Consider the following 26,967-nt stretch of genomic DNA (forward strand, 5'->3'; position numbering starts at 1 on the left):
CTGGTGATTCCTAATCAAAGGCAAGTCTTCCTTGTTCTAGACTTTCCCTCTAGTTTTGGGTGCCTGAGAGTCTCGAAGGCTGGTCTTACTGGTAATGACTGAAGCAAAGCAGACATTGAGTATCTCATCCTTTTGCCTGTCATTTTTCACCTGGTTCCCTGCTTCACTCAGCAGCAGGACCACATTTCCCCTAGAAGTCTTTTTGCTGCTTCTGTATGGTAGAATCATTTCTTACTGCCCCTCACATCCCTTCCCAGATTCAACTCCATGCCAGCCTTGGCTTTCCTAACCTTATTCCTGCACAACCAGACAACAACTTTATAGTCCACCTGGGTCATCTGCCCCTGCTTCCACTTGTTGTACACTTCCATTTTATGTTTGGGTTGAATTTGGAGCTCCTTGTTCATCCAGGTATCCTCTTGTTTTTTAGCTTGATTTCCTATTTGTTGGGACAGGTCTTTCTTGTACTTGGAGGAGGTGATCCTTGAATATCAACAAGCATTTCTGGACCTGTCTTCTCTCCAGGGATGTATATCATGGGATTCTTCCAAGCAGATCTCTGAAGATGGTCAAGTCTGCTCTCTTGAAATTTTGGTTTGTGTCCTGCTTTTTGCCTTGCTCCCTTCTCTCTTGACCCTGAGCTCCATCTTCTCATGGTCACTTCAGCCAAGCCTTTCCCAGCGTCCACATTCCCAACCAGTTCTTCGTTTTTTGCAAGCAGGAAGTCTAGAAAAGCACCCTTCCTGTTGCGTCCTTGATCACCTATGCCAGAAAGTTGTTAACAATGCACTCTAGACTTCACTGTCACTGAACACTACTTTATCTCTATGTTTTACTTTAATATGAGTGTATGTAAATATCTGATAAAATATCTCTTACTAAGATAATACTGATAAATATGGTTGCCAGCTTATTTTTGCTACATTCAAACAGTTTAAATGTATTCAATAAGCTGTTGGTAATATATTTATTGTACTTATTTAAAAACTCAACAATAATAACAGAAAATTATTCTGGATTAGAGTGAAAAAGTCTAAATCATAGTTTATTTAGGTTATAAATGTTTAGATAGAAACAGTGAATGAGACAGTTGAGTCAATGTGATTGATTCCAGCACTTCAGTATTATCAGGTTTTGGTCTTCTATTTGTAAGCTGTACAAAACAATAGTCCAAGGCTTACCTACAGTGATGAAGGCAGAGGTATTGTTTTGGGTTTGTCAAAGACTGTTAGTGCTTTCATTGTTTTTCATAGGTTTGATAAGCATTTATAGAGTGTGAACTGATGAGAGCGTTGCCTTTCTGTCAGCTGAGCAGGAACCAGCACAAATGATTGTCAGTAGTAGTTTTCCAGCAGATCCACCTTGGCTGGGGAAAACATCTACAGAAGATACAGACCAAAAGAAAACTTATTCTTCCATTAACAGCTACCAGAGGAGAGACACTTCATCTTCAGTGTCAGCTTGTCACTTTAAGGTTCCCACTACGCCATTTTTTTTTGGACAAACATATAAAGGGATGGTTTAGAACTTTTCTAAATAAGAGGCCCCTAGGAGGCATATTACTTGCAGATGCCTGGAGTTTCAGCATGCTGTATGTCTTCCTTTTCAATTTATAAGAAGAAACGTCATAAGGAACTTTCAGTCCTCTCAGTCTCTATTTTTTTTGTTCTCCCACATTGTGCTGATTTTGGCTGGGATAGAGTTAATTTCTTCATAGCTGCTAGTATGGGGCTATGTTTTGGATTTGTGCTGAAACCAATGTTGATAATACAGGGATGTTTTAGTGAGTGCTGAGCAGTGCTTATACAGAGTCAAGGACTTTTCTGCTTCTCACACTGCCCCACCAGTGAGTAGGCTGGGGGGCACAAGAAGTTGGGAGGGAACACAGCTGGGACAGCTGACCCCAACTGACCAAAGGGATATTCCATACCATATGACATCAAGCTCAGCATATAAAGCTGCGAGAAGAAGAAAGAAGTGGGGGACATTTGGAGTGTTGGCGTTTGTCTTCTCAAGTCACTGTTATGTGTGATGGAGCCCTGCTTTCCTCGAAATGGCTGAACACCTGCCTGCCGATGGGAAATAGTGAATGAATTCCTTGTTCTGGTTTGCTTGCATAAATGGCTTTTGCTTTCCCTATTAAACAGTCTTTATCTCAACTCATGAGTTTTCTCACTTTTACTCTTCTAAATCTCACTCCCATCCCACTGAGGAGGACTGAGCGAGTGGCTGTGCAGAGCTTAGTTGCCAGCTGAGGTTAAACCACGACAAACATACATTCAAAGTTGTGTGTAGGATCTCTGACATAAATTAGACAAGTGTCTTTCATTCTAGTTTTATGCCTGTGTCTTTTTTAAACTTGACCTGTGTTTACATTTCCTGCACAGATGTGGTGATGAATGATACTTGCTTCCCTGAAGAGACTTCGAGTATCTTTTCTTTCATTTTCAAGCTCTCTTTCAATATTTTGTTTCTTTTAAAGACAAATAAAATTGAAGGTCACCATATTTTGAATACTAGCAATGAAAGCTCACATATTTTCCTTGAACGGTAAAACAATTTCAGTGTGTTTTTCTCTTTGGAATGAAAAAACCTTCAAATATTTTTCAAAGGCTATTCTCTTTGTTTGCTTTTCAAGCTGTAAATTTTGTTTAAAAAGATACTTTTCCACTGAGAAAATAAAATAAATGAGATGAGAAGTTCACACACAAGAATCACATCCTATTGTTGAAACACATCTATTCCTGTGGATTAGGGCACAATGTACCAAGGACCAGTATTTCACTTTCTGGAAAAACAAGGAAGATGACAATAAATTGTGTCATTGTGTTTGTGGCTGAAGTTTTTAATACCAAAAAGATTACTCAGAAATGGTATCTGCAAAATGCAATGTCCTACTGACAGTTTGTGAGACATTGCTCAGTGATCAAAGGTTTCATGTGGTGACTCACTCATCTGATGTTAGAAGTAGCTTTTCCTTTACTGGAAAATAGCAGTAAGCATTTTAGATTTCTTGCTACTTATTAGAATATTTTACATGTTAACCTGCAATCAGTTTCTTATAAAAGATTTACGTTTCTGAAGATTAGACGTCATTTATTGAAATGAAATGTACTAGAGATATGAGGATTTCCAACTTCAGTATTACTAATGAATTTTCTTTGATTTATATACCCCTTCACTTCCTCCCATCCTCTCCACCACAACATACAGCTATAAAGCTATCAGTAGAAAGCCACTGAATGTAAAGGTTAAATTAATAAATGATGTGTTAGAAATATTTTGAAAGAATTATTAACTCCACATGTTGCATTTGTGATACAGGAAATTGCTATATATCTCTTGAGAGTTCTGGAAGGAAATCCTGAAAAGATCTGTAAATATAAGCCACTGTCTCAACATAATGTCAAAGCTGAAGTAAGTATACAGAAGCATATGCAAATACATTATGTAATTCCACTGGATGACGAACTTTAGGATACTTAGATGCAGATATCTTTCCAAGTCACCTTTAGCTAAAATACAAACATATTAGTTGTGGTTACGAGGTTAAATGTTGATGAATTTTGTTTCAGAGAGGGTTCGGTTAGTTTCTGCAAAGATATATTACTCTCTTATCTCTCTTTCTTGATCCAGAAAAAGTAGGATAAGGAATGTCCTGGTAGTTAATGATAAGAGATAATACATTGGGAAAGAAATTTACTTCAAAGCTTATAATGCTGACAGTAAGCAATAAAACTTGAATTCTGCTTTCTCAATCTTAGCTGAATTAGGGACTCAATTTATAAACATTAACCAAACGAGCAAAGATAAGATGTCATGGACACACAGTGCTGTTTAAGCAGTTAAGGTTCATCACCTATTCCCAGGGGAACTTGTCCTATTTAGTGACTGTTATCTATTGTTTCATATGACAAACATTCTACAGATATTAAGAAAAAAAAAATTCTTAATTTGATTTTGTTCCATTCCATAGGATGATATGAACTAGAGCGACTATGTTAGTGGAAAGAGATTTCTTTTCAAAACTGAGGGGAAAATCAGATAAGCACATAAGATTTCTGAGAATGTCTTTTAACAAAAAACTTAGAGGACACCATGAATTAGATTTTCATTTATATCATATCTGTTGAATGCCATTTAAATGACAGGAAGAGGTGTGAGGCTTTTCTACTTACTTTAATATTGTCATTAGAAATAGATCATCTTTCAAAATCAATAGTGCAGGTACACCTAACCAGTACTTTAACAGCAGAGCTATTTGGGGTACAGCAGATAAGTGATGGTTCTTTAAAGATCCTTCAGTTCATTAGCTATATTTGATATAGCTAATATATATATATTATATATATTATTATATTATATATATATATTTCATATATATTATATATATGAACCATATATATAATATTTGTTCATACAGATTTACTGACATCTTAAAAAATTCAACCAATGATAATAACTGCATATTTCAGATGTTGGATGTGTATTGCAATTATTACTTATGCCTATAGTGTCTTCCAGTAAGTGTTTTATCACAGAAAATAGTTGCTTCTCACTTTGACTCTTTTCTATCTGTTAAATGGTTATGAAGAAGAAAAACAAATGAAGAACCTACACAAAAGAATGTGCAGTTGTAAACTATGTGAAGATATCTGTGAAACGGAGGTAGAATGAATATAAGAACAGAGATCCCATTTTGTGTCTGAAAAAGAAACAGCACAGTATGTTACAGTTCCAGTAACAAGATTTTGGGCTTTAGATCATAATTTTTTTCTTTGGAGAAAATATCTGAAAAACTGGCTAGTGCATCTATACCACAAGTATGTGAAAGCAGATGCCAAATACGTTGTATATGTATAAAAGCAGTACATGCACACACACACACACACACACACATATATAAAAGCAGATGCCAAATATATAGAATGTCAATTCAACAGGTGTCAAATAGACAGAAGAGCTGTTTCTAGGGAGCACCAGAGTAAACCACAATGAATCTCTGAGTTTCAATGACACTTCTCACTCTTTACTTCAGGTACTTCCATCATCTTCACTAGTTTGCATTAAGCTGTACCTAGTAAGATTATCACTGTTATTCATACCTTGAGACATATTCAAGGAAGTTTGTTCTACTGTATGAGATTCTGTATCCCTATAACCAAACAGTTCTTTGAGACCATTACATGTTATCTAACATGCAATGGAGACAGTGTGATCAGCAAGAAGGATGAAGAAACAGCCTAGAAGGTAGTAAGAGGAGCACAATATGAGCACACTCTGTTTTCTGGATTCAAGTGATCCTCTTGACTTCCAAGACATGTCCTCTTTCCCCACTTGTATTTTTCTTCGCAAGGGAAGGGAACAATAACCATGAAGGTATGAGGTGCTATTGCTATCTCACCAATCTCAAAACAACCTGACACTGTATGTATTACAGAAGCCATTTGTCATGGATTTTAAGCATGATCAGAAAGGCTTCTGTGATTAGACACGAGCAGAATATATAAAATATAAGTGAATGAATGTTTATGATCTTCATTGTATTTTTATTACCAACTCTGCATTGACTTCAATAAAGTTTAGAAGAATATACTGAATTTCAGCTGTCTTTATGAGAAACAAGGTAGAGAATCAGCTTTCTTTTTAGTGCCTGAGTGTTGTGCGTAAGATAGAAGATGCAGCATTAAAAGCTCAATAGACAGTTCCAATAACTTAGAAAAACATGTGCTGTCTAAAATGTATTTATACTTTGGTAAGTAGTGCTGCTGTTGACATTGCTGAATTTCTTATATGCAAATGCCTTTACAGACAGTTGGAAGTAACAAATATTTTGAGGAAAAGTGGGGAAGCAGACACACAAAAGCTTTCTTTATTGTCCTTTATACTTTCTTCTATTGAAATAATTTTACTATATTTTACCACTTGCTTTAGGTAAAGCTGAAAAGAGTAGGAATCTGTAGAAAAATCAGAACCTGTAGCAGAAAAGATACTGTTTATTATTCTGTATATCAGCCTAGGGATTATGTGTGGTACAGTCTTTGTTCTTTATATCTAGACAAAACATAGTTCAGCAAACAAATCAAATTTTGGTGCATTCTTGTTTTCTTTAGTTACAGTTTACTAATGTAAACATTTTTAAAGTAATTACTTGAGAATCTTTAAGTCTAGAGTAATTTGCTTCACATATGTGAAAAATTATTTGTACTAAACTTTTTGAAATTAGTAACCTGATTTTCTGATATCTAGCTATTAATGGACACATTACATATAGCCAAAATACAGAATTTCTTGGACTGGGTTTTTGCAAAAAAATAGTTTCTGTGTACACACAGCTTTGATCTATCATGTGTCTTGTTTATTAGAGTTCCTGATACAATTTGAATAAGTAGAGAAGCTGATGGATCCACTCTCCTTTTTTCACATCAACAATGCACAAAGGAGAGTAATAATTCGTGGTATTTTTATGCATTGATGAAACATCTGTTATTTCTGATTAATATTTCGGTAAAATAGACACATCTTCCTGTTATTCTTTTTAGAAGAACGTATAAAAGCAGTGCTAAAAACGGCAGATATTCATCACGCCATTTCAATATTCAGCTGTTATTTTCTCTTCTACCTCCTGGATGATTTTGACATTGGATCTGATCTGATGCTTGTTGAAATCAATAGGAACCTTTTTATTGACTTCAGCAGAGCAGAATTAGGCTTGTGGCAGGCAAAGTGGCTTGAATAGTTGAGAAAAATAGCTTTGTATATCCCCAGCAGAATAAGCTTCACTTTGGAATGGAGTTTCTGTGCCCAGTGACTTGAGTATTTTATTAAAAATGTGGTTTTTGCCAAAAACAGTTCAGCTATAACAATAACCAGGACTATACTTGGCTTTCCTAAATGTGTGCAAGGAGACTATTTATAATTTTTACCTTGTTTGATTTTGTTCTCTTTGCTCTGTGTTTTTAGACTTGGCAAGAGCTCAAGAGTTTGTTTAGTTTTCCAGTATAGTCCCAAAAGGCCACACTCTTTCCTTGTTCAAGGCATGACCATTACTCTACTACCACTGCTGTCTCCTATGTGTAATTTGCTGACCTCACTCTCTGGAAATGTCTTCTGTCTGATCTTAATGTAATCCTGAAAGTTTTTGTCTAATTAGACCGAGCTGAGAGATCAGTGCTACTCATGGGGAGGATTACACAGGCTGAATACAATATTCACTGTGAAATTAATTGCAGTGATGACATAATTGCCACAAAATCCCTATCACTGGGAATTAGCATCAGGATTGTTCTGTGTTGTTTTGGCAACTGAAGCAAATTGAATGTGAAATGTTGTTCTTTATTTTCACTGTCCTGGTTATTTTTCTTGATCTGAGAGTGGAATGTAACCAACATGGTAAGTAGAACCTCAAAAGCCAACTCAATTAAATATTCTGAACTTTATTGCAAATCTGATAAAAATATGTTTTGCCCACATGCAAATGGAGACATGTCTGCTGTAATTCTCTTCCCTCAGATAGCTACACACTACTATACTGTCTGAGTACCAGACCTATGGTAGCTAGATCAGGACATTTCAATGCTCAACACCACCACTATCCTGAGAATTACTGTGAAGCCTAAACCTGATTTTGATCTTGAAGCTTGATGGATGCTTTGTGTCAGGGCCCTCAGGGCACTACCAGGCTTTACTGGCCCTGACCACTTGCCTCTGGAACCTCTCCCTACACCTGTCCATGGGTCCAGGAGCCCCATTTCAACTCAGTTTTGGGGCTTTAATCCCTTCCTGAGCTATGCTCTAGGTATGCCTGCCTCCTGGCTTGTTTCCATTGTTCCTCTGTGGCAGTCTTGCCTCTGGAACCACCTCCTGCTGCTCTTTACTTGGCCCCCTGAAGGGAGCCTGTACCTGGTTCCCCAATGGATGTGTCTGGGATTGTTGATAGTCCCTGTCATCAGCACCCTGCTTGGGTTCTGTGGGACTGCACCTGAGTCAACGAGGGTGTTGCTAGCTCTGGAGTCATCCCTGCCTTATCCTCCCTCTTGGAGTAACCACATTCTTGCTACATTCTTGCTGCTAACACCTTGAATGTACACCTAAAGGCATGTGAGATGCTCGCCACTCTCAATACTTTGGATTTGGTTTCCTACTTCAGAATTATCTGTATGTGAAAAATCCTTGAATAAAATATGAATGCAATCCTGGAAGCAGGGACCGATAACCAGCAATAGTTCATTCCAAGTGAAGGCTCTAACTTCTAAGCTTACAACATACCCTTCCATTCCTTCTTATTTCTTGATTTCTTTTTTTTCAATGACTCTTTTAATTCTTTAAAGACTGTATCTTTAAATTCCTTTAGTCTAGGAAAAACCTCTAGTCCTTGAACTGTTGCTACTTGTTATTTTATAAGTAACAAGCACCAAATCTCTTTCTATAGAAAAGGAAAAATTCCTGGTTTTTTCTCAGCTAGAAATAATATGTTTAATATCAGAAGTTTCAGGGTTGCATATCCCAAGTAGAAGAGGTCACCAGCCACTTCAGCCTCAGGAAGGGTGCAGAGTCAATGTTTCCCCCTGGCCTCCTGCAGGCAGATTCAGGCAGAACATATTTGACTTTAGACTGACCTTTGTTTATTCTGCTGATTGTTTTGGATTGCTATTTTGAGAAGCTTAATTCTTCTTGGGATTTACAGGTGGATTTTTGGGGTGAAACAAGAGCTCTGTTTCTCAAGTTTGATGTTAGTATCTAGATTTTGATAGCACTGAGCTTTTGCCATTGTTGTTTTAGATCTCTTGTAGCCTGGAGAGATTTTAAAACTGAAATTTAAATAAGCGTAATATGCGACTAATGGCAAAACTACTTCGCTAATAAGACAATCAGAGTTTTAAAAAATTTACATGTCAAAGGCTGCAAACTCCCAAAATCCAAAGAGTTTGGGGAAACCATATAACACAAGCAGTTGAACACTGAAAAACCTGGAAAATTCCAGTTTTCCTAATTAATGTTTTAATTATCTAAAAAGCACTTATGCAGCATGTTGGTGCTTGGGATAAAGCTTTGCTGTTTCTAATGGACTTGCAATTACCTATAGAACAAATCTGGGCACTGAGGAGTGTTCATTGCAATCTTGATTACATCTACTTCAATATTTAATAAATTATATTAAATACCAACCATCCTGTAGAAGTAGAAAGCTTCTGTCTATGTTGAAATAAAGAGCAAAGAAGTACTGGAAGTTTTGGCTGTATGTAAGCTTTGGAGTCTTTGTGCTAACAAATACTTCAGTTGGACAATGTGGAATTACTCCAAAGAAAAAAGACAAAGTGATAAGTAGAAGTAATATTAATTTCTGAAGGAGATGCAAAATAGAGTAAACCAGCTTTCAGGCCTACAAATCCCTCTTCAGTTAAGAAATAGAATTAACTAATTTATTCATTCCTGTTTGGATAGCAAAGAAAATGGGATGGTTCCTACAGCACTCATTAAGACTGAATCCATGTATCTGATATCCTTGTTGAGCACTGAGGACATAGGTAGCTATAGGTCAGCTACTTATTTTTGGGAAAGGTAAGAATTTTGTGTTTTCAAAATATTAGTTTTTCAGCCTGATGCAAAATGGAGAAAATGCTGATATCAGAAATATTTCTCCAAAGAGGAAATATTTTTCCTGTCCAACTTTCCTACTAGGATCAAACACTAACTCACATAATTCTGTAAATCCCAAATTCTTCTTAACCTGATCCAAGTATCCACTCAGGAAATGGCAGTGAATATATCAAAGGCTCCAGTGAAGAAATGTGTCCAACAATGTGGGAGGGAGCAAATGAGTTTATTTAAACTGAAAACAAAGTAGCTTTCAAAATTGAAGATACTTTATGTTAATGACTTATTTATGGTGGATTTTAATTTTATAAATTTTTTTTTTCTAACATTTTAGTTAGTAATTGTGGTGTGCTTCAGTTTTCTCATCTCTAAAATGGATTAGAATGCTGATATTAAGAGCCCTGTTTATGTTGTCCATAAAAATAATTCTAACCAGTTGCTGTGCTGTATAGCTACAAAATATTAAACAAATATACTGTTGGAGGAAATTACGCACCTCATAGTGTATTTTACTTTCCCTTGAAGGAAGATATGAATTAAAAAAAAAAAAAAACAACTTTGTAATGTTTATTTCAGGAGCTCATTTTGCTTCCTACTGAGAAAATGACATTCCTAAGGGATCTTAACCTATGGCTTATAAAACTTCAAAATATCTTAAGACTTCAATTACTTGAGATTAAATATTTTTCACCTAAGTTCTTAGGAATATGCCTCTACTAGATTTCTTTGTTCTTAAAAGAAGAAATCAGTATAAATCTTGCTGAACAACAATTTTGTATTCCTAATTTCCCTTTTTGGAGGATGAATTGGAAGGGACAGGGTTGTGCAAACTGTTGAATGAAGTATTCCTCAAAGAGTGTAACATCTTCATCCACTATTGGCATCCAAATTAAGGTTGAACATCAACGAGAATCTGAAGATCCTCCGCTCTTGACAGGAATGAATGCACTGTTGATATAGATCTTGTTTAATGGTATTTAAATGCTTCTATTCTCTGTCATGATCCTTTCAAATTTTTGTAATAAATAGCCTTAATGTAGTCTTTAGTTAGGTGGGTTTGTTTGTTTGTTTGTTTGGGTTTTGTTCTTCTTTTTCTGTTTGGAATGTTTATTTACATTAATCTTCCTGTGAGCCTGGTCCTCATCCTGCACAGACCTGTCCATGTACCGTCCTTGGTAGACTCTTGTATTTGTGTTAACTTTGAACATATACTCCCAGTATATGAAGCCTTCTGCAGTACTGTGCTCTGTGGGACATGTACTGATGCTGGTGGGCCAGATGGAGGAATCACTTGACAGGCAAAGAGAGACATAACCAGAGGGGACACATGCCAAAAACTTCAAATCCCAATTGCAAAGCCACACGGGAGCTGTCAGAGCAGGAGTTAATTTAAGGTAGTGGTGTGTTCATCTAAGGCTGAGGGCTGCTAAATGGAGACTACATCAACCATCAGTTACAAGATCTTTAGTACAGAAATTATAAATCACCTTTCTTTCATCATGAGGTCATGGTTGCCTGTCCGGTTAGCTAGAAGAGCAGCCTGCTTTGTAGTTAAAATGTGATCATGCTTTTTACCTACTAACACAAACTAAAATAATAAAAAAAAAACATGAAAAGTATCTGCAAGGATAGCTTTTATAATTTCACAATAAAGCATTAAGTTCTGTCTCTTGCCTCTAGTAGAGTACCTGTCTGTAGGAATAAGTGCTTTGAGGACATAATGGCGCTCTAAAGGGGAAGTCAAATTCTCTTACTGTTAGGGACTAAAATGACACTGCAAAGATGTTAAGACTTCTTTACCAGTAATTCTGGGTCTAATAAGGTCTGATCCCAGCAGCACTTGCAGAAATAGGACTTCTGATTATCATATAAAAAAGAATTGGAACTAGGGCCAGAGCCTACTGCTACAGAAATACCAGCAACAACATCCTTTTTGAAAAGACTTCTTTATCAAAAAAAGTTATAAAACATTAAAAAGTTGAGTACTGAGCAACCTTGTATTTCATGGGCACGGGATGAGGTATGCATCTTCTAATGTGATCTGAAAAAACATAATTTAGGAAAAAAAATTGTTGTGGAACACTAGAATTACTGAAGTCACATTTGTGACAGAATAGTGAATTTTGTACACTGAAGAGTTCCTCACCTAGATTCATAGAATATTTCAGCCAGGAAAAGACCTCAGTAGGTCATCTAGATCTCTCTTACCCTGCTAAAACACACTGTGTTTCTTACTGCATGCCCTAAACACAAATGTGATTCCTTGCTCTCAAAATCTCTGTTTTCCCCAGTTAATTATACTAAAATCATTCCTTCATCCCTTCCAAAATCGCATTACTACTGAAACAGACCTTTATCCCACAGCTTCGTCTTCTGTTTTCCATGTAACTTAAGAATGCCACTGCTGTTTCCCCTGCCTTTGGTTGGCCTGGATGGTTGCTACATGCTGCACCTGCTGGTCAGAATTACATACAGCTGATGAGACTTGCAGGTTGAGAGGCAATTCAAGCAGCCTGGATCAGGGAATCCACTGGAGCAGGGGAAAAGAGTGTCAGGAATCCTCCTCCTTTGAGAAAGGAGCGGCAGAAACAGCGTGTGACGAACTGACCTGCGACCCCCCGTTCCCCGTCCCCTGCACCGCTGGGGGAGGAGGCAGAGCCGGGAAGAAGGGAGAGGTGAGGGGGAGGTGTTGTTTTATTAGGATGTGGCTTCGTTTCTTGTTATCCTCCCAAGCAACTGTTAATAAATTGAATTGATCTGTCCCCAAGATGAGTCTGTTTTGCCCGGGGCCATGGTCGGTGGGTGATCCCTCCCTGTTCTCGTCTCGACCCTCAGACCTTTGGTTACGTTTTTCTCCTCTGCACCGCACTGAGGGCAGGAGTGAGCGAGCGGCTGAGCGGTGGCTGAGCTGCCGGCCGGGCTGAACCATGACACGTAGATAGAGAAATCTAGTAGTTTTTTGTGTACTTCCTAAGTCTTTGCAGTGTTTTGTATTTTCCACTGATTTATGTTTTTCTCTCCAGAACTAATATTTGTGTGTAAGTGTATTTATACATATATGTGTATATAACCATCATTTGTTGTAGCTTGGCTAGTGATATCTAACAGAGCTATGTTAGCTCAGTTCTGATTAAATCACTTGTGCAGCAAATTGTTAATCTTATATAATTCTGAGCACAGAGAACTCAAGGGAAGGTCAATGTAGCCAAGAAACTTGAGTGAACCTAATGCCAGGTTCAGAGGTGATTAGCACCTCTGGGCTCAGTACTTGAAGAAATGTTAGAGATTTTTTTTTTCCCCTAGGATTTCCTGTTATGCTGGTTAGAGAAAAAGATTCATGCAACAAATCATTTGTAGAATCATTTTATAAGCTGGCTCAGTCTCTGTTTGGTGATGTCATCTTCCCCCTTTTGCTTAATGTTCATACTGTAGCTAAATTTCTGTGCATGTGCATTTACAGACTTAAATTTTATTTTTCAGTTAATTTGAGATTTGTCTTTTTATTGAAATATACTTAACCAGGAGCTCTGTTTGTATTAGAGTGAGCCAATCTTGTTGCAAGCCAAGTCTGAGGGTCAGAGTCTGAATTCACATAGTTTAGATACATATACTCTTGCAGGAAACTCATTTGATTAAAAAAAAATAATTAAACTGTTTGTACATGGATGCTTAAGTAATTACACTTGTGTAATAAGATCTTGATTATTATTAGTAGTAATGTAATTGGAAGCAAGGAATTAGTTTTGTGAAAAAATGATGTGGCACTTTCTTCATGCTGTGGCTTCCCATCTGTAGACAAATGAAGTTGTGTTGTGTTTTTGTGTAACATTTTTTCCAGTACATAGATTCTCAACTATAGAAAATATTTGTGTTTTCTGAGTAATATGGACATAGAGTGAAACTGTCACAAAGGAAAAACAATTTTAAGATGTTACAGGGCAGTTTGTTTTAGGAAACTGAAAGTTACCCTTTCCAAATACAAATGCAACAACGTTAAGAACAGAAGGATATTGGGAAAGGAACAATACGGATGACTAGTAGAGGAAAGAAAACAAGACTCCTTTAAGGGTCTGTCCTCTACCCTCAGATGAGTAAAATAGTTTTGGAGAAAGGAAAGTTCATCATATACTAATATGTTAATGTGAGGCAAGGCTAAAAAAGCTCCCTCACTACTCTGGCTGTGCAGCCCATGGCTGTTCCTATGCCCAGGTTAGAGTTATGAGAAATAGCTGATTCCAAGGACATGCTAAGTGTCTGTTTCATTTTAATTCGGTTAGTAAAGAAAGTATAGAAAGTCAGCCTTTCTGTTCTGCTTAGTCTCTACCAACCAAAGTCCAGGTTAGTGACCAGGAAATGTTTAATATGTTGATGGGAAACAGCACATCCCATCACAATGTCCTATGAGGAAAGTAACAGGCTGGAGATCAGTCCTGATATTCATGTTGTCTGCTTGAGGTGTTGCAGAACAGACAACAGTACAAGGAGGAATAATGGTTAGATCATACAGGAATTATTCTTGTTTTGTGTTAGAACTGCTGTAATCACATTGAAATAAATCTTTTATTTCCCTCCTTGCTCTCATCCTTCCCCTTCACTACCAATTCTCCTGAATTTCTGGTACAATTAAACTTCAGACTTCTGTGCACTTCTCGGTCTAAAAAAGGTGGTCCAACTCTTTCCTCACCAACATGGAATCTCTTATGTGATATTACTGAGGGATGAACTGTCATAGGAATTACAAAAGACACTGTGTATTGTTTTTTTCTTATATCTGTAATAGTCACTTTCTGGTGATAAACTTCTATTATATTTAGAATTTCCTGCCAAAACAGCATTCAGAAATTTGTGGCAATAATAATAACTTTACATGAAGGAACCAAGAATGTATGAACACGATTTCCTGGCTGCTTTGGTCTTTGGGATTGCTAAAAACTATTTTTCATCTCTATATCCAGACAAAACACTTGCGAATAAGTAATTTCCCAATGCACTGGCTACCTCCCTGATATCACTCTTCCTTTGTAGTGCTGTAAAAAGAAGGTCAGTATCACTAATCTCTTCTTTCACATATGGGAATATACCTAAACCATTTACTGCTATAATATGAGCCGTCTGGATGAAGACCTGTTCCTGGCTTAAGCAGAGTTTCTTAGGCATAAGCTCCACTCCCACTGATCAGTTTGGAGGACAGTTATGCACCTTTGGTTTAGGCTACATGGGAGGATAACTGGAAAGATTTTAGAAGAATTTCCCTTTGTAAATTGACTTCTGTATCTCCTTTCTCCTGACTTATACTGCAACTTAAGCTCTGTTGCTGTTGGACTGAACTCCATATCAGTCTGGAGGGGATCCAGGTTTCAAACTCATAGATCATCCTGACTGATGATCTTAAATGTAGTAAAGGCCAATCATTTGAATTGGATAATGGCTCATTTTGCTTTCTTAGTATATAAATCTCTTCAAAAGCTTTTTATAAAATGATCTACATTCCCTTATTGCCTAAAAATAACATATAGATATGCAATGTGGAAATGACTCATTTTTCAGTGTTAGAAAACTTAAGTTACATTAACCTTATAAAAATGTTAATTTTGAAGTGTTTACATATCCATTTGACTTGAAAAATTATTGCAGTTGAAGTTAGATCTGTTGAATTCTGCTTAAACGTGTTCTATGGAAATACAGAAAACTGAAAGTTTTGTATAAAACCTGGATTTTAGAGTGCAGTTGTATAAACTATTAATTTTATTTTAGCAATTCAACTGTTTGCTTTGTAGAAGTGTTTTGAAATTGTAAATATAAAAAATCCAACATTGACAGTTTGTTTTGGCTTGTTTCCTTTTGAGTGGGGAAGGAAACTAAAAAGTGAAATGATGTGAAATTTAAATTTGCATAGCAATATGTTATTTATATATTGTTAATAAAATATCTGATATTAATAAATATTGTTTTTAGCACAGAAATTCATCTGCAGGATAATGAAGGCTAAAGTTTTTGATCTCAGTCAATGTATTGCTCAGCCTACAGAAAATTCCACACGCATAATTCGACTATTTTATTTATCCTCTGTATTCTGAAGGTACTTAGTCTCCATCAGGGAAAGTTGAAGTTGTTAAATATCCTAGCTGATGTTCTGATGGGAGTGGTGAGAATTCACTCGGGTAGGCATTGTTGGTGTCACCTCAGGCTGGGGGTGCAGCGCTCACTTACAGCAGGTTTTTATCCAGCAGAAAAACTGTGACTGATATTTCCATGCCTGATAATTGGCAGTTATATCAGAACAGATTCGTCTATCCAAGCCTGAAATTTCCTAGTAGCAGGGTGATGTAGTTCTGGTACCCGTCACTCTGCGGCAGCAGGTCCTTACTACCTGTACACAGCTGCTTACCTTTCAGGGGACAGGGCAGAGAGGCATCTTAGTGTCGGTATGGGGTGGCCAGAAACGTGCTCACAAAGTCTCAGTTATTGCTGACCTGGGAGCACCTCACTCTTTTTGCCAGCAGTGAAGGAGCACAGATCTCGTGCTGCTTGCGGCATATGCTGGGAGACAAAAAAAAAGACAGAGTGGAGCAGGGTATTGGTTTAGGGTTCATGGGTGGGAAAGATAAAAATAGAGCTGGATACAGTGTGGTGGAGGATAGTGTTGGTTTGTTTAGCGCAGAAGTAAGGAGAAGTGGGAAAGGCAGAAGATCTTGTTTGAGGCTTCCGTGTGGAAGGGATGGAGTCACGTTATTTGTGCTCAGTGCTGAACAGTCATGTGGGCTGGCACATAGCCTGTTTCTCCGACTAAGTGCTCAGCTGCTGCTATTATATTGGTAAATTATATTATGGATCTCTTCTCTTGAACATGTGCTCAGCCTGCCCCATGGTTGGACCTACAAGCAGGAAATTCGGCTAACAAACTCGAGGGAGAAATCTTCTGGGTCCCTCATTACAGATACATAACTTCTATGGGAGATGCATCCAGAATTATCATGTTCTGGTTAGCAATAAAATCAGAAAGAATTATTTTGCTTAAAATATTTTGGAGTAAAACAAGTCCTGTGATTTTTTTTTTTTTTCGTGGAGAAATAGACTACTAAAGTAAATGTGCTTGGTTTTGATTTTTGTCACTGTAAGTATCATTGAAAAAACTTTATTTATTATCCCAGTAATTTAAGTAATGCTTTACCTTTGCCATTCTTGCAGCAGAGAGAATATACAGAATTAGTCCATGCAGCTCATCTACCTATCTGACTGATTCAGATGTGTTTACCATTTGAGGGTTAGCTTTTCCCCACCTAATAGCTTGTAGTGCTACACATTAATCACCCTGTGTGTGAAGAAATTTATCCTGAACTCCCTTGCTGACCAGTCTTTTCTTAGCTTTGGTTCATGCCCTTTGTTTTTTCAGCCCATTACTCTGTCAAATAATTTCTGGTCATCTGCCTTCTATGTGCCCTTCATAATTGTGTCTCTTAATCATTGTATCTTGCTAATTACTTCTACCCTAATTAATATATACATTGCCTAATCTCCTTTCAGGACTCTTGCCTCAAGTTACTATCTTTATTGCTCACTGTCTCCGTGTTTGCTCTTACCATCTGGTTTATCAGGCTGTGTCAGGTATTCTGACTAATCTCCTGCAGTGAGGTCCACATAGCCTTCATTAAAAACTCAAGCTCTGGGACCAAATATCACAAATTTGTGGCCAAAACCTATGTCCTGTCATGAGTTCAATGTAGACAGCAGATGAGATCCTAATGTTAACAATCCACTTCTTACCTCATCTCTATGTTCATATTAAATTGCTCTCAGTACTTCCAAATAACCTTTTAAATGCAGAAGGGATCAAAATATACAGGCAGATACTTCCAGAATATTGTAAAGTAACAAACCCTAATGAAAGAACACGTTCCATGACATTGTTGGAGACTGAATTCAACTAATATGAAATTATTCCTCAGAAGTGGATTTTTGTTACTACTGAGATTGAGGAAGATGAACAGATACTGTTACGTGCAGGGGAATTGGATGAAAACGGAGTACTAATTGGCAGGCTGGTGTGCTGGGTCTGGCTAGGAGAGAGTTAATTTTCTTCATAACAGCTCATATGATGCTGTGTTCTAGATTTTTGACCAAAACAGTTCTAATATTACTCTAATGTTCTAGCTTTTGCTGAACAGTGTTTGCACATCATCAAGGCCTTCTCTGTTTCTCAGTCTGCCCCTCCCGCAGTGAATAGACTGTGGGATGTGCAATGGGCTGGCAGGGGACAGAGCTGGGCAGATGATCTGAACTAACTAATGAGATATTTCATATCATATGACATCACATTCAGCAATAAAAGAGAAAAGAGAGGGGTTTAGGAGGTGTCGTGGGTTAGGCTGAACCCCCACACACAGCCGGTCACTCCCCCTCCCCCACCCCCAGGAATGAGGGAGGGAATTAAAGGATAAACAGGAAACCCGTGGGTTGAGATAAGAACAATTTAATACAGATGATTTAATACACAGGGCAGATGCTCACCACCCCCTTGTATGCGAAGCCCGTCTCTTCCCGAAGCTGCAATCCCGGACGAACGCAAGGCCCCGAAATAGAGAGGGGCAGAGAGAGAGAGAGATAGTACTCCGAGAGTGGGAGTACTGGGAGAGAGAGAAAAAGAAAGAAAAACAATAGAGCAAAAGTGCAGCAAGCGCAAAAGAGCAAAAGCGCCGAAAGAGCCAAAGCGCAAAAGCCCTTCTTCCCGGCTGACCCTCACTTTTATACTGGGCATGGCGCTGCATGATATGGAATACTAATTGGCCAGTTTGGCCCTCAATCTTAAGTTCCACTACAAATTACAAGGGGAATCATGTCCCCCTTGTCTCAGCTATGCTCCCCCTTTATCCCGCCGTGTTTCTGCACTCTGGCACACTGAAAAGTCCTTGGAGTCTCAAACATCATCTTGCTATCAGCATTCTTCTCAGATCGAGCCTCTGAGTAAAACCAAAACACGGAGCTCTTCTAGCTGTTAAAAAGAAGAGCTAACTGTCCCAGCTAAAACTAGGACAGGAGGATTAGCTATCTTCTGCTCAGGAACTGGCTGGACATCAATCTACCCATGGGAAGTGGTGAGTGATTGCCTTTGCATCACTCATTTTGTTTTATTTTCTTTTCTCTTCTCCTACTTATCCTTCACTGATTAAACTTTTGTTCTGTTTTCTTTTATCTTGACTCCCAAGTTTTCTTGCTTTTTTTCTTCCTTTCCTCTTCTATCATCCCACTGGGGATAGGGTCAGAAGTGAGTGAGTGAGTGAGTGAGTGAGTGACCGTCTGGTGCTTGGCTGCCCACAGGAGTTAGCCCACAGCAGCTGACTATATGAATAAAGCAAGATCAAGAGATGTTCCTGTTGAGGGCCCAAGTCCTAGTTAAATTTTGCATCTTTGTAGCAGTAGGTAGGTTGCCAGGGGACTAGTATTTAAATTTGGCTCAGGATTCCTTCAGCATTTGTGCTCTAATTAGATTCAAGTTTTGACAGAGCTAAAAACTCTGAGTACAAAATGCTAAATTAACTTAAATATGGAGTTTGAGGCAGGTGTAGTCCATACCAGTTCATGGAGATTTCTGGTTTGTATTCCTTTATTATGGAAACGTCTACCATACTGATCAGAATTTTGTGGAATCTTGCAACGACATGTAGTGAGGAGGTTCTGTTTGCAGTTCAGACCAGAAGGAAATTAAGAGGGTGTTAGTAACACAGGGAAACAACTACAGTATGATATAGAGTTCACATAAATTTATTTCATTCTGTACATATTGTAATGATTTTATTCTCAGAACCTTGTAGGCAAGAACATTGCTGCACATTATATTCACAGTTGGTATATTATTATTCTGTCAATTTTTGATGCAACTTAATGCACTTATTTTAGTCCCCCAACCTTATCAATTATAGTTCCTGCTGCCCTTCAAGGACAAGGACAAAAATGGGACTGAGTCCAATTAAAATAAACCCAAAAGCATATTTATTACTGTACAGACAGTTAACTCTACCCATCTGAAGTGTGTTCCTCAATTTCAGTATGTCCCCGAGGTTCAGAGCTTCCTTAAAGTTTTCCAGTAAAAGGAAGTGGCCTTCCTTTATTAGAATATTCTTTCTTGTTAAAAAGCATATGTCTCAGTAAAAAACAAATACAGAGTATCATCTCTTTTTACATTTAGTTTCATGACTTTTTGTATTTATTTTCCCAAGCCATTCATAAAATATTCTTGGTTATGTATCCTAAAATGTACAGGGAGACTCTAATGGCTTTCATTCTACTTTTTTCATTTAAATATGCCATATGTGCATGAATAGTCATTATACTATTATAAATTACTTTTATAACTTTACACATTTTAATTAATCTACTCTATTCCAGTATAATATGCCAGTGTAAGTGAAAAGGTTTTTACTCAAAGTTTGTTCATAATTGGGATAGTTTATGCATTACACATTAGCAATGCATATTAACATTTCCGGTATTATTCTAAGACTAAGCCCTAGAAATCCTCCCTGCCCAAACTTTTATGTTTTTATTTCTTGCAAAATTTTAATGTTGAGAATACATGTTGATATTCCAATAGCACTGTTATGAAGGCAGGAGGCAGGATATGCATATATTCATATTTTCGTATTTCTAGTCATCATGGATTGTTGCAGTGCCCTACTGTGGACGGCCCAGAGTCATGAACATACACCAATATGGTTAAAAGATCATGCTCCGTTTATTACAAACAGCACACAGGTTATATAGCGGAATGTGGCGTGACACGACTACATACTACAATTGGCTTGCTTAGCATAAACACACTCTCGTGGGCTATAGTGATAGGACAGCGCTGGCAGACCACAGGTAATAAGCTCATCCCTTCAGTCTCCTCATTGCGGTCATCGGAGAGGCATCCAGGAGGCGTGCATCTTGGCAGGCTATCAGTCTACGTTTCCTTTTAAGGCCATTGTTTTAACTTGAAGGACAAAAGTAATCTAGCTGGTAACCTTGTGCTCTGGGGCCCAAACAGGGATTGTCCATACCCGAGAGAATATTATGGCCAGTCTCGGAAAGGAATTCCTCCACACTTCCCCCTTTCTGTTTTTGGACAATCCATAGTCCTGGCATTGCTTTAAGGAGGACCCGAGAGGCACACTTCAGGACACACCCTGCTAAGAGAATCATAAACAGCAATGCAACTAATATCGTTATGCCTTGTATGATTAATCCTTTTATCCATCCTGGTACGTTCCAACTACCAAACCAGTTTGAGAACCGGTCATCTCGTGTCGTGATATGATGCATGTTACTTTGAAGGTTTGCAAGTTGCTTATGAATGCTTTGAGAGTGGTCAGGTAGATTCATACAACACATGCCTTCAAAGTCAGTACAACCATGGCCTTGAGCTAGCAGCAAAAAATCAATAGCAGCGCGATTTTGCAATACAGCATGCCGGATATCATCTACATCAAGCAATAGAGAAGCGAGAATGTTAGAGGTAAGATTGAATTGTTTCAATGCCCAACAAGCAAGCTTAGCTAACTGACTATTAGCATTGCCGTCAGAGGCTCCTAGAAGGAAGACAGATAGTGCTGCTATTTCAGCTGGATTCAGCAGCTGCACGTTGTCATTACAAGTGCCGTCAAATTCTTTTAGGCTCCTCTTACCCCGACTTGTTCGGGTTGTTCGTTCAGCTTGAAAATCATGAATGCTAGGGGCAAAGAGAGTTAGGCGACCCAAATAGCCAGGACCACCGATAGGTCCTTGTGGAATTCCGGGCCAGGCACGATCTTCACAGATCAGAAAAATTCCGGGGGGCAGGAGCGTATCATGTGTAAATACTTTCCCAATGAGCGCTCCAGTTTTTACATTTCCCCACATTGATGTGCCGGACACATTGAAACGCGGTTTATCTTGGAAGAAGAAACTGCGTCCTAATTTAGTCTAATAGGCTTGCTTCAGCGTTTGGAACCAAACCACTCCAGAGCCAGTTACAAGTTGCATGGGAGGGTGAATGATTTTACATATGGCGTCATGACTCATTAACTGGTTCCATAAACCAGAAACATTTTTCCATGTCCCTGGTAACAAGCTACCTAAAAGATCAAGTTCTTGCAGTCCTGCGGGGATGGTCACATTGAGTGATCTAATCAAGGCGGCTTGGACTTCCGATCCCACATCGAAAGGCCAATCCCATCCACTACAGGCTCGTCTTACGCCACTGGGTTGCTGGTACGAAAGAGCAGTGGCATTGACGAATCCCTTGAATTCTGTTATGTTTGTGCTATTATTTGGCCAAAGTATTGGCACACCGATAAGGCATGTGCGAAAAGGATCGGAGGCACTTTGCATAGATAAACAGAATTGCGAGACATTTGTTTTGTTAGCCCAAGTGACCCAACTTATTCAGTGTAGTTAACGTCTGTGCCACTTCAACTCCTGGTGCAAATATTGAAGCTGCAATGATTTTAGCTGGTTTCCCAAATTCTGCTATGGAATTGCACTAGCTATCATAAGCGTGCGTGCTTTGCCTATTCCAGGTGTGTCTATGACTTAGGATCATGGTGGTATGAGGTAAATACATTCCTAAAGTCCCTATAGTACATAGATCTCCCCTTATATGCGAAGGAATACTGTAAGCTCTACTATAGCCCTACAGAAGCAGTTACTAGCGTTTTGTTTTGGTACAGCCTTGCAAAAGCAGTTACTAGCATATTGTTTCCCTTTCTGGGAGTCTTACTATTTCGACTATGCCCAAGATTCCGCTGAGCAGGAGGGTAACAATCAGCAGGGTCATCACAGAGAAGAGAGGCAGGCACAGCACCTTCAGGGCGTCCCCTGTTTATCCACACAGTGTGCTCTGCAGCCTCCCTCAGCTCCGCTCTGAGCCATCTCTTTTCACCCTCAACAGAGTCTATGACAAAGGTACTGACACGGCGTTGCCGCACGCGTGGCCAGTGCGCGCAACAAGGCTGCCCAGTATGTGCTCTGCCGGCTAACAGCGGTTTTTGCGAATCACAACATGTTTTTTAATAACAATCCTCCTAGCTTCCTTTTTCAAAGTTACGCGCTCACAACTAAGTCCAGTTAGTAATTCTTTGTCATTAATTTGGTACCAGTCAATTCTTTTCCTTCCAGTAGCTACGGGTGGAATCCATACACCTTCCGATCGGAGAAAACACACAAAGCATATATACAAGCAACTTTCACACACATACTATACCTAACAATGAGAAACATAAGAACAGTTGATATATTAACATGAAATCTTCTATTACGAGTCTGTCCATTTGAACCATTCTCCTCATTCGGTGTTTCTGTGATCTCTGCTTGCTCTGCTAATTCTTGGATCTTCCTTTCTCTATTTGTAGTTTCAAAAGTCCTGGCTGGCTTTACGTTTCTTGCTGGTAACGAGTACGGACCTGTGGGAAAGAGAACACGAACATACCCTCTTCCCCATGCAAGCAGAGACACAGGGCCATCCCATGAGTTGAGGCCAGTTTCTTATAACATGTTGTTGATTTTTCTGCAAAAATGGCACTGGGTTTAAAATTGTGATCCACAGCCATAGTATGTTGCCTAGAAGCAGACAAATTAAGAAAATTTAAAACATATGTGGCTTTGTCCAAGGATTCTTGCTGGGAAATATACGGAAGACTCCCCTTTTTTTTTTTTTTTATCAAGCATTTGTTTTAACGTTAAATGAGTTTGTTCAATAACAGCTTGTCCCATAGGTGAATGAGGGATACTGGTAGTGTGAGTCACTCCCTGATCCTGTAAAAAGGTACCATACTGGATCACTGTCTGTCCCGATTTTCTTTGGTACTCCCATGGTTTTCTCCAGTGTGAGCAGTAGCAACAACAAAGGCAGAAAATATATCAACAGGTATATGTACATATTTAGATCGAAGAAACGATTGAATATAAGTAATATCAGTTTGCCATAATTCATTGACACATAAACCTTTTGGATTTACTCCTGCTGGATTATTTGAAGGCACAATACGCTGACGGTCAGGGCAGGCGTGTACAATCTGTTGAGCTTGATCTACTGTCTGACCTGATGGGAAGTATCATCAACCAGCAATTGACAAACTGTAGGACTAATCATCATTCCTTGAGGCAGTACAATCCAATGATATTGTTGCATGGGTTGTTCATCGTTAAGTACTGGAACTGAAAAGGTAAATCTAGGACAATCGTTAGGGTGTAAATAAATAAAAAAGTAAAAAAGGTAGAAAAACCCAGCCTTTTAAATCAATCACCATCAAATGCTAACATTCTGGAATCATAGTAGGATTTGATACACCCGGTTGTAATGCACCCATTGGTGAAATGATTGCATTAATAACTCTTAAAACTTTTAACGTAAATTTCCATTTTCCTGATTTCTTTGGGTTAGCAAATATTGGAGTAATCCATAGGGTAGTGGAGGGAATTATATGTCCTAATTTGAGCTGTTCATCGCCTAATTTTTGAGCCCACATTCTGACACCCTTTATTAAATCTGTAATTGTTCTTGCCCGATTTCTGATAGGATCAGGAGCTTGCCTGTGCAAAAAGTATTCATTTGATTCATGTCAATATGGGACAATGGATGCGCAAATAGATTGCGAGGAGTAGGGTGTGCTATTCAAGATAAGTGATTGTCTTAGTTTAAGATCTCTGTGAAATGCAAAAACGTAAACCTTCGAAATACCTCATGATGCTGCGAACCACCAGTGATACACAGAATGCTCTGTCACTACAGAGCAGAGAACTCTGGTGACAGTTCATCATGATGCAAAACGAAATAAAACGAAATTGTAAAAAGGTAGAAAAGGATGGAGAGCATAGATGCTGGAAAGCACTCTTTAGATGGTCACCTTCCGCTTCAGGATTTTTCAGCCATTTAAAACATCCTGTTATAACACTGCCAATAGCTACAGCTGCCCCAATATTGTCACCAACACTGCTGTATACATGGGCTTGGCACGTGCTTAAGAGGATATCTTCAATTACTAACTGGAATAGCAAGACATCTGCAGCAGCTTGATTTTCTGTTTGTCTCTGAACTGCTGCTTGCAGCCGATCAAGGAAATGTTCATAAGGTTCCTGTGCTCCCTGCCGAATGGAAGCAAAGGAAGCCTCCCCTGTCCCAAAAAATCAGGGACACGTCTTAATGCTCTCATAGCCAATTCAGTCAGTTGTTGGAAAGCCACTTGCTGTAACTCTGCCTGTGCCTGATTTTGACATGTGTGACATTTTATTCATCCCAAAATGTTTAGCTCTCGATTTAAGAAATTTAACACCTATAACACTTTAGCTATTGTTTCATTGGGAGATTTCCCTGTCATTCCCCCTTTTTGTTTTAAAGGCATATTCTCCAAAGTACCATGTGCATGTTCTATGATCGGTTGCTCAGTAGGATTGTACGGAATACCAGTAACATGCTCAATACCTCATGATGACAAAAATACATACGTCTGATAAGAAGTGTATGCCAAAGTTCCTGCAAGCGTAAACCATGAGGATTAACACCATTCATTGGTGGCATGATCATATTTTAACAGCTAGTACACAATTGTACGATTGAGCGGGCTTGTTGTCGTGTTAAACCAAATTGTCACCTAATAGCATTAGCATTCTGATGGTAGCAGTCATGCAAGATTTTGCCTGCATTAACGAGTTTGGTACCAGAGCTGCACTCGTGAGAGGCTCAGCTCGCCTGTTCCCTTCTGCTATAGGCCTTGGAAGCGTGGTGTGCGCTCGCAGATGTACCATGGAATATGCATGTTTACGGTTTTGCAATACTGATATTAACTGTTCAAATTGCTGGAACAAAGGAGGATTAGTTATTTCCCGCGATGTCGATCGAGACGATCTAAGTTAAAATGTGCTGTCTCGTCGTAAAACTCGGGCCACGGGCAGCGGCGAGGCGGCCGCTCTCCAGGCTCGGCCTGCGGGGGGGGGGGGGGGGGGGGGGGGAAGCGGCGGCGGCGGGGTCCAGCCCTGCCTCGCCTCAGCCGGGCGGGGGAGCGGGGTGGGGACGACGACCCAGCCGCCCTGTGCCGGCCGCCCCGCTTGTTGTTGCTGTTGCTGTCGTTGTTGTCGTTGTCGCGGCTCCGGCCGCTTGCGCTCCGTAACTGCTGCCGACCCCTCCCGCCGAGGACCATCAGCTGCAAAAGAACTGGCACGCCAGAGGAGGGCAAAGCAGGGTTAAGTTTTGGGTGGCAGGACGCTCTTCCTTGGCCCGACGACAGCGATGACAAAGCCGTACAGTCACCACGCCCCGAGTTCCCTTGGGCTGGCACTTCCGCTTTGTGCCCAGTTGGCGCTGGAGGGGCGGCGGGCACTTCCTCTGCTGTCCCTGAGCAGGCTGGGGGCCCCTTAGGCTCTTTAGACTCAGTTTTTTGTTCTGACACAGTTTCTCCCAGCCCCTCGGCTTGTTTCCACACCTCAGTGATAGTAGAACAGGTGGGAGCTCGCATGCCTTTTGTTGGATGTAAATGTCCGACCCCAAAGAACTGCGCAATACGGGAGGGTGGCGGCGGCGGCTCGTGCAGCTCGCCAGAGGTGTTATCCGGCTGCAGGGCTTCTATGGCCGCAGCAGCAACTTTTCGCTCAGCTTTGATCTCCCGTAAGGTGTTAATTACGACACGCCACGTCTGTCCCACTTCTTTTGCCGTTTTTTCCTCTTTTCCTCCCGCTAAGGTGGTCTCCCAGAGATGTTCCCCCACTTCACGCCATTCGTCAACATTAAAGAGTAGCGGACAGGTTTTACAATGTCCATTTGCTTTCGCCCACTTAATGAGGCTTTGTATTTCCTTAGGGTTAACCGTTTCTCCTCTCTTAGAGAGTATACTGGTTAACAGCTTGATTGCCGCCTCCGTTTCCATCGCGGTCTTACCTTGCAGGGGTTCGCTCGGCCGCTGCGAAACTTTCCAGGCTCCGGCGATTCTCTTCGTCCCGTGCCCTTCCCTGCTGCACGTCCACAGGCTCCCAATACCGTATTCACGAAGCTACGGAGACTTCCGCATTTAAGCAATTTTTCCGCATTTAAGCGACTTTTTCCGCATTTAAGCGATTCCAGGGTCCCTGCTCATGCGCCACTTGTTGCAGTGCCCTACTGTGGACGGCCCAGAGTCATGAACATACACCAATATGGTTAAAAGATCATGCTCCGTTTATTACAAACAGCACACAGGTTATATAGCGGAATGTGGCGTGACACGACTACATACTACAATTGGCTTGCTTAGCATAAACACACTCTCGTGGGCTATAGTGATAGGACAGCGCTGGCAGACCACAGGTAATAAGCTCATCCCTTCAGTCTCCTCATTGCGGTCATCGGAGAGGCATCCAGGAGGCGTGCATCTTGGCAGGCTATCAGTC

The 26,967-nt window shown here is 39.6% G+C and overlaps 1 protein-coding gene across 1 annotated transcript; it reads right to left on the bottom strand.

The window, feature by feature from the left end:
• Positions 1 to 439: 439 nt before the first annotated feature.
• LOC147529003 (endogenous retrovirus group PABLB member 1 Env polyprotein-like) lies at positions 440 to 21,471 on the bottom strand. The gene is made up of 2 exons (XM_086609292.1): positions 20,679 to 21,471; positions 440 to 762 (listed from the first exon to the last, which is right to left on the bottom strand). The coding sequence occupies exons 1-2, from the start codon at positions 21,469 to 21,471 to the stop codon at positions 440 to 442; spliced, it is 1,116 nt and encodes a 371-aa protein (XP_086465418.1).
• Between the last annotated feature and the right edge of the window lie 5,496 nt (positions 21,472 to 26,967).

This window comes from Tauraco erythrolophus, chromosome 3, assembly GCF_009769465.1.
Source record: "Tauraco erythrolophus isolate bTauEry1 chromosome 3, bTauEry1.pri, whole genome shotgun sequence".
Lineage (NCBI taxonomy): Eukaryota > Metazoa > Chordata > Aves > Musophagiformes > Musophagidae > Tauraco > Tauraco erythrolophus.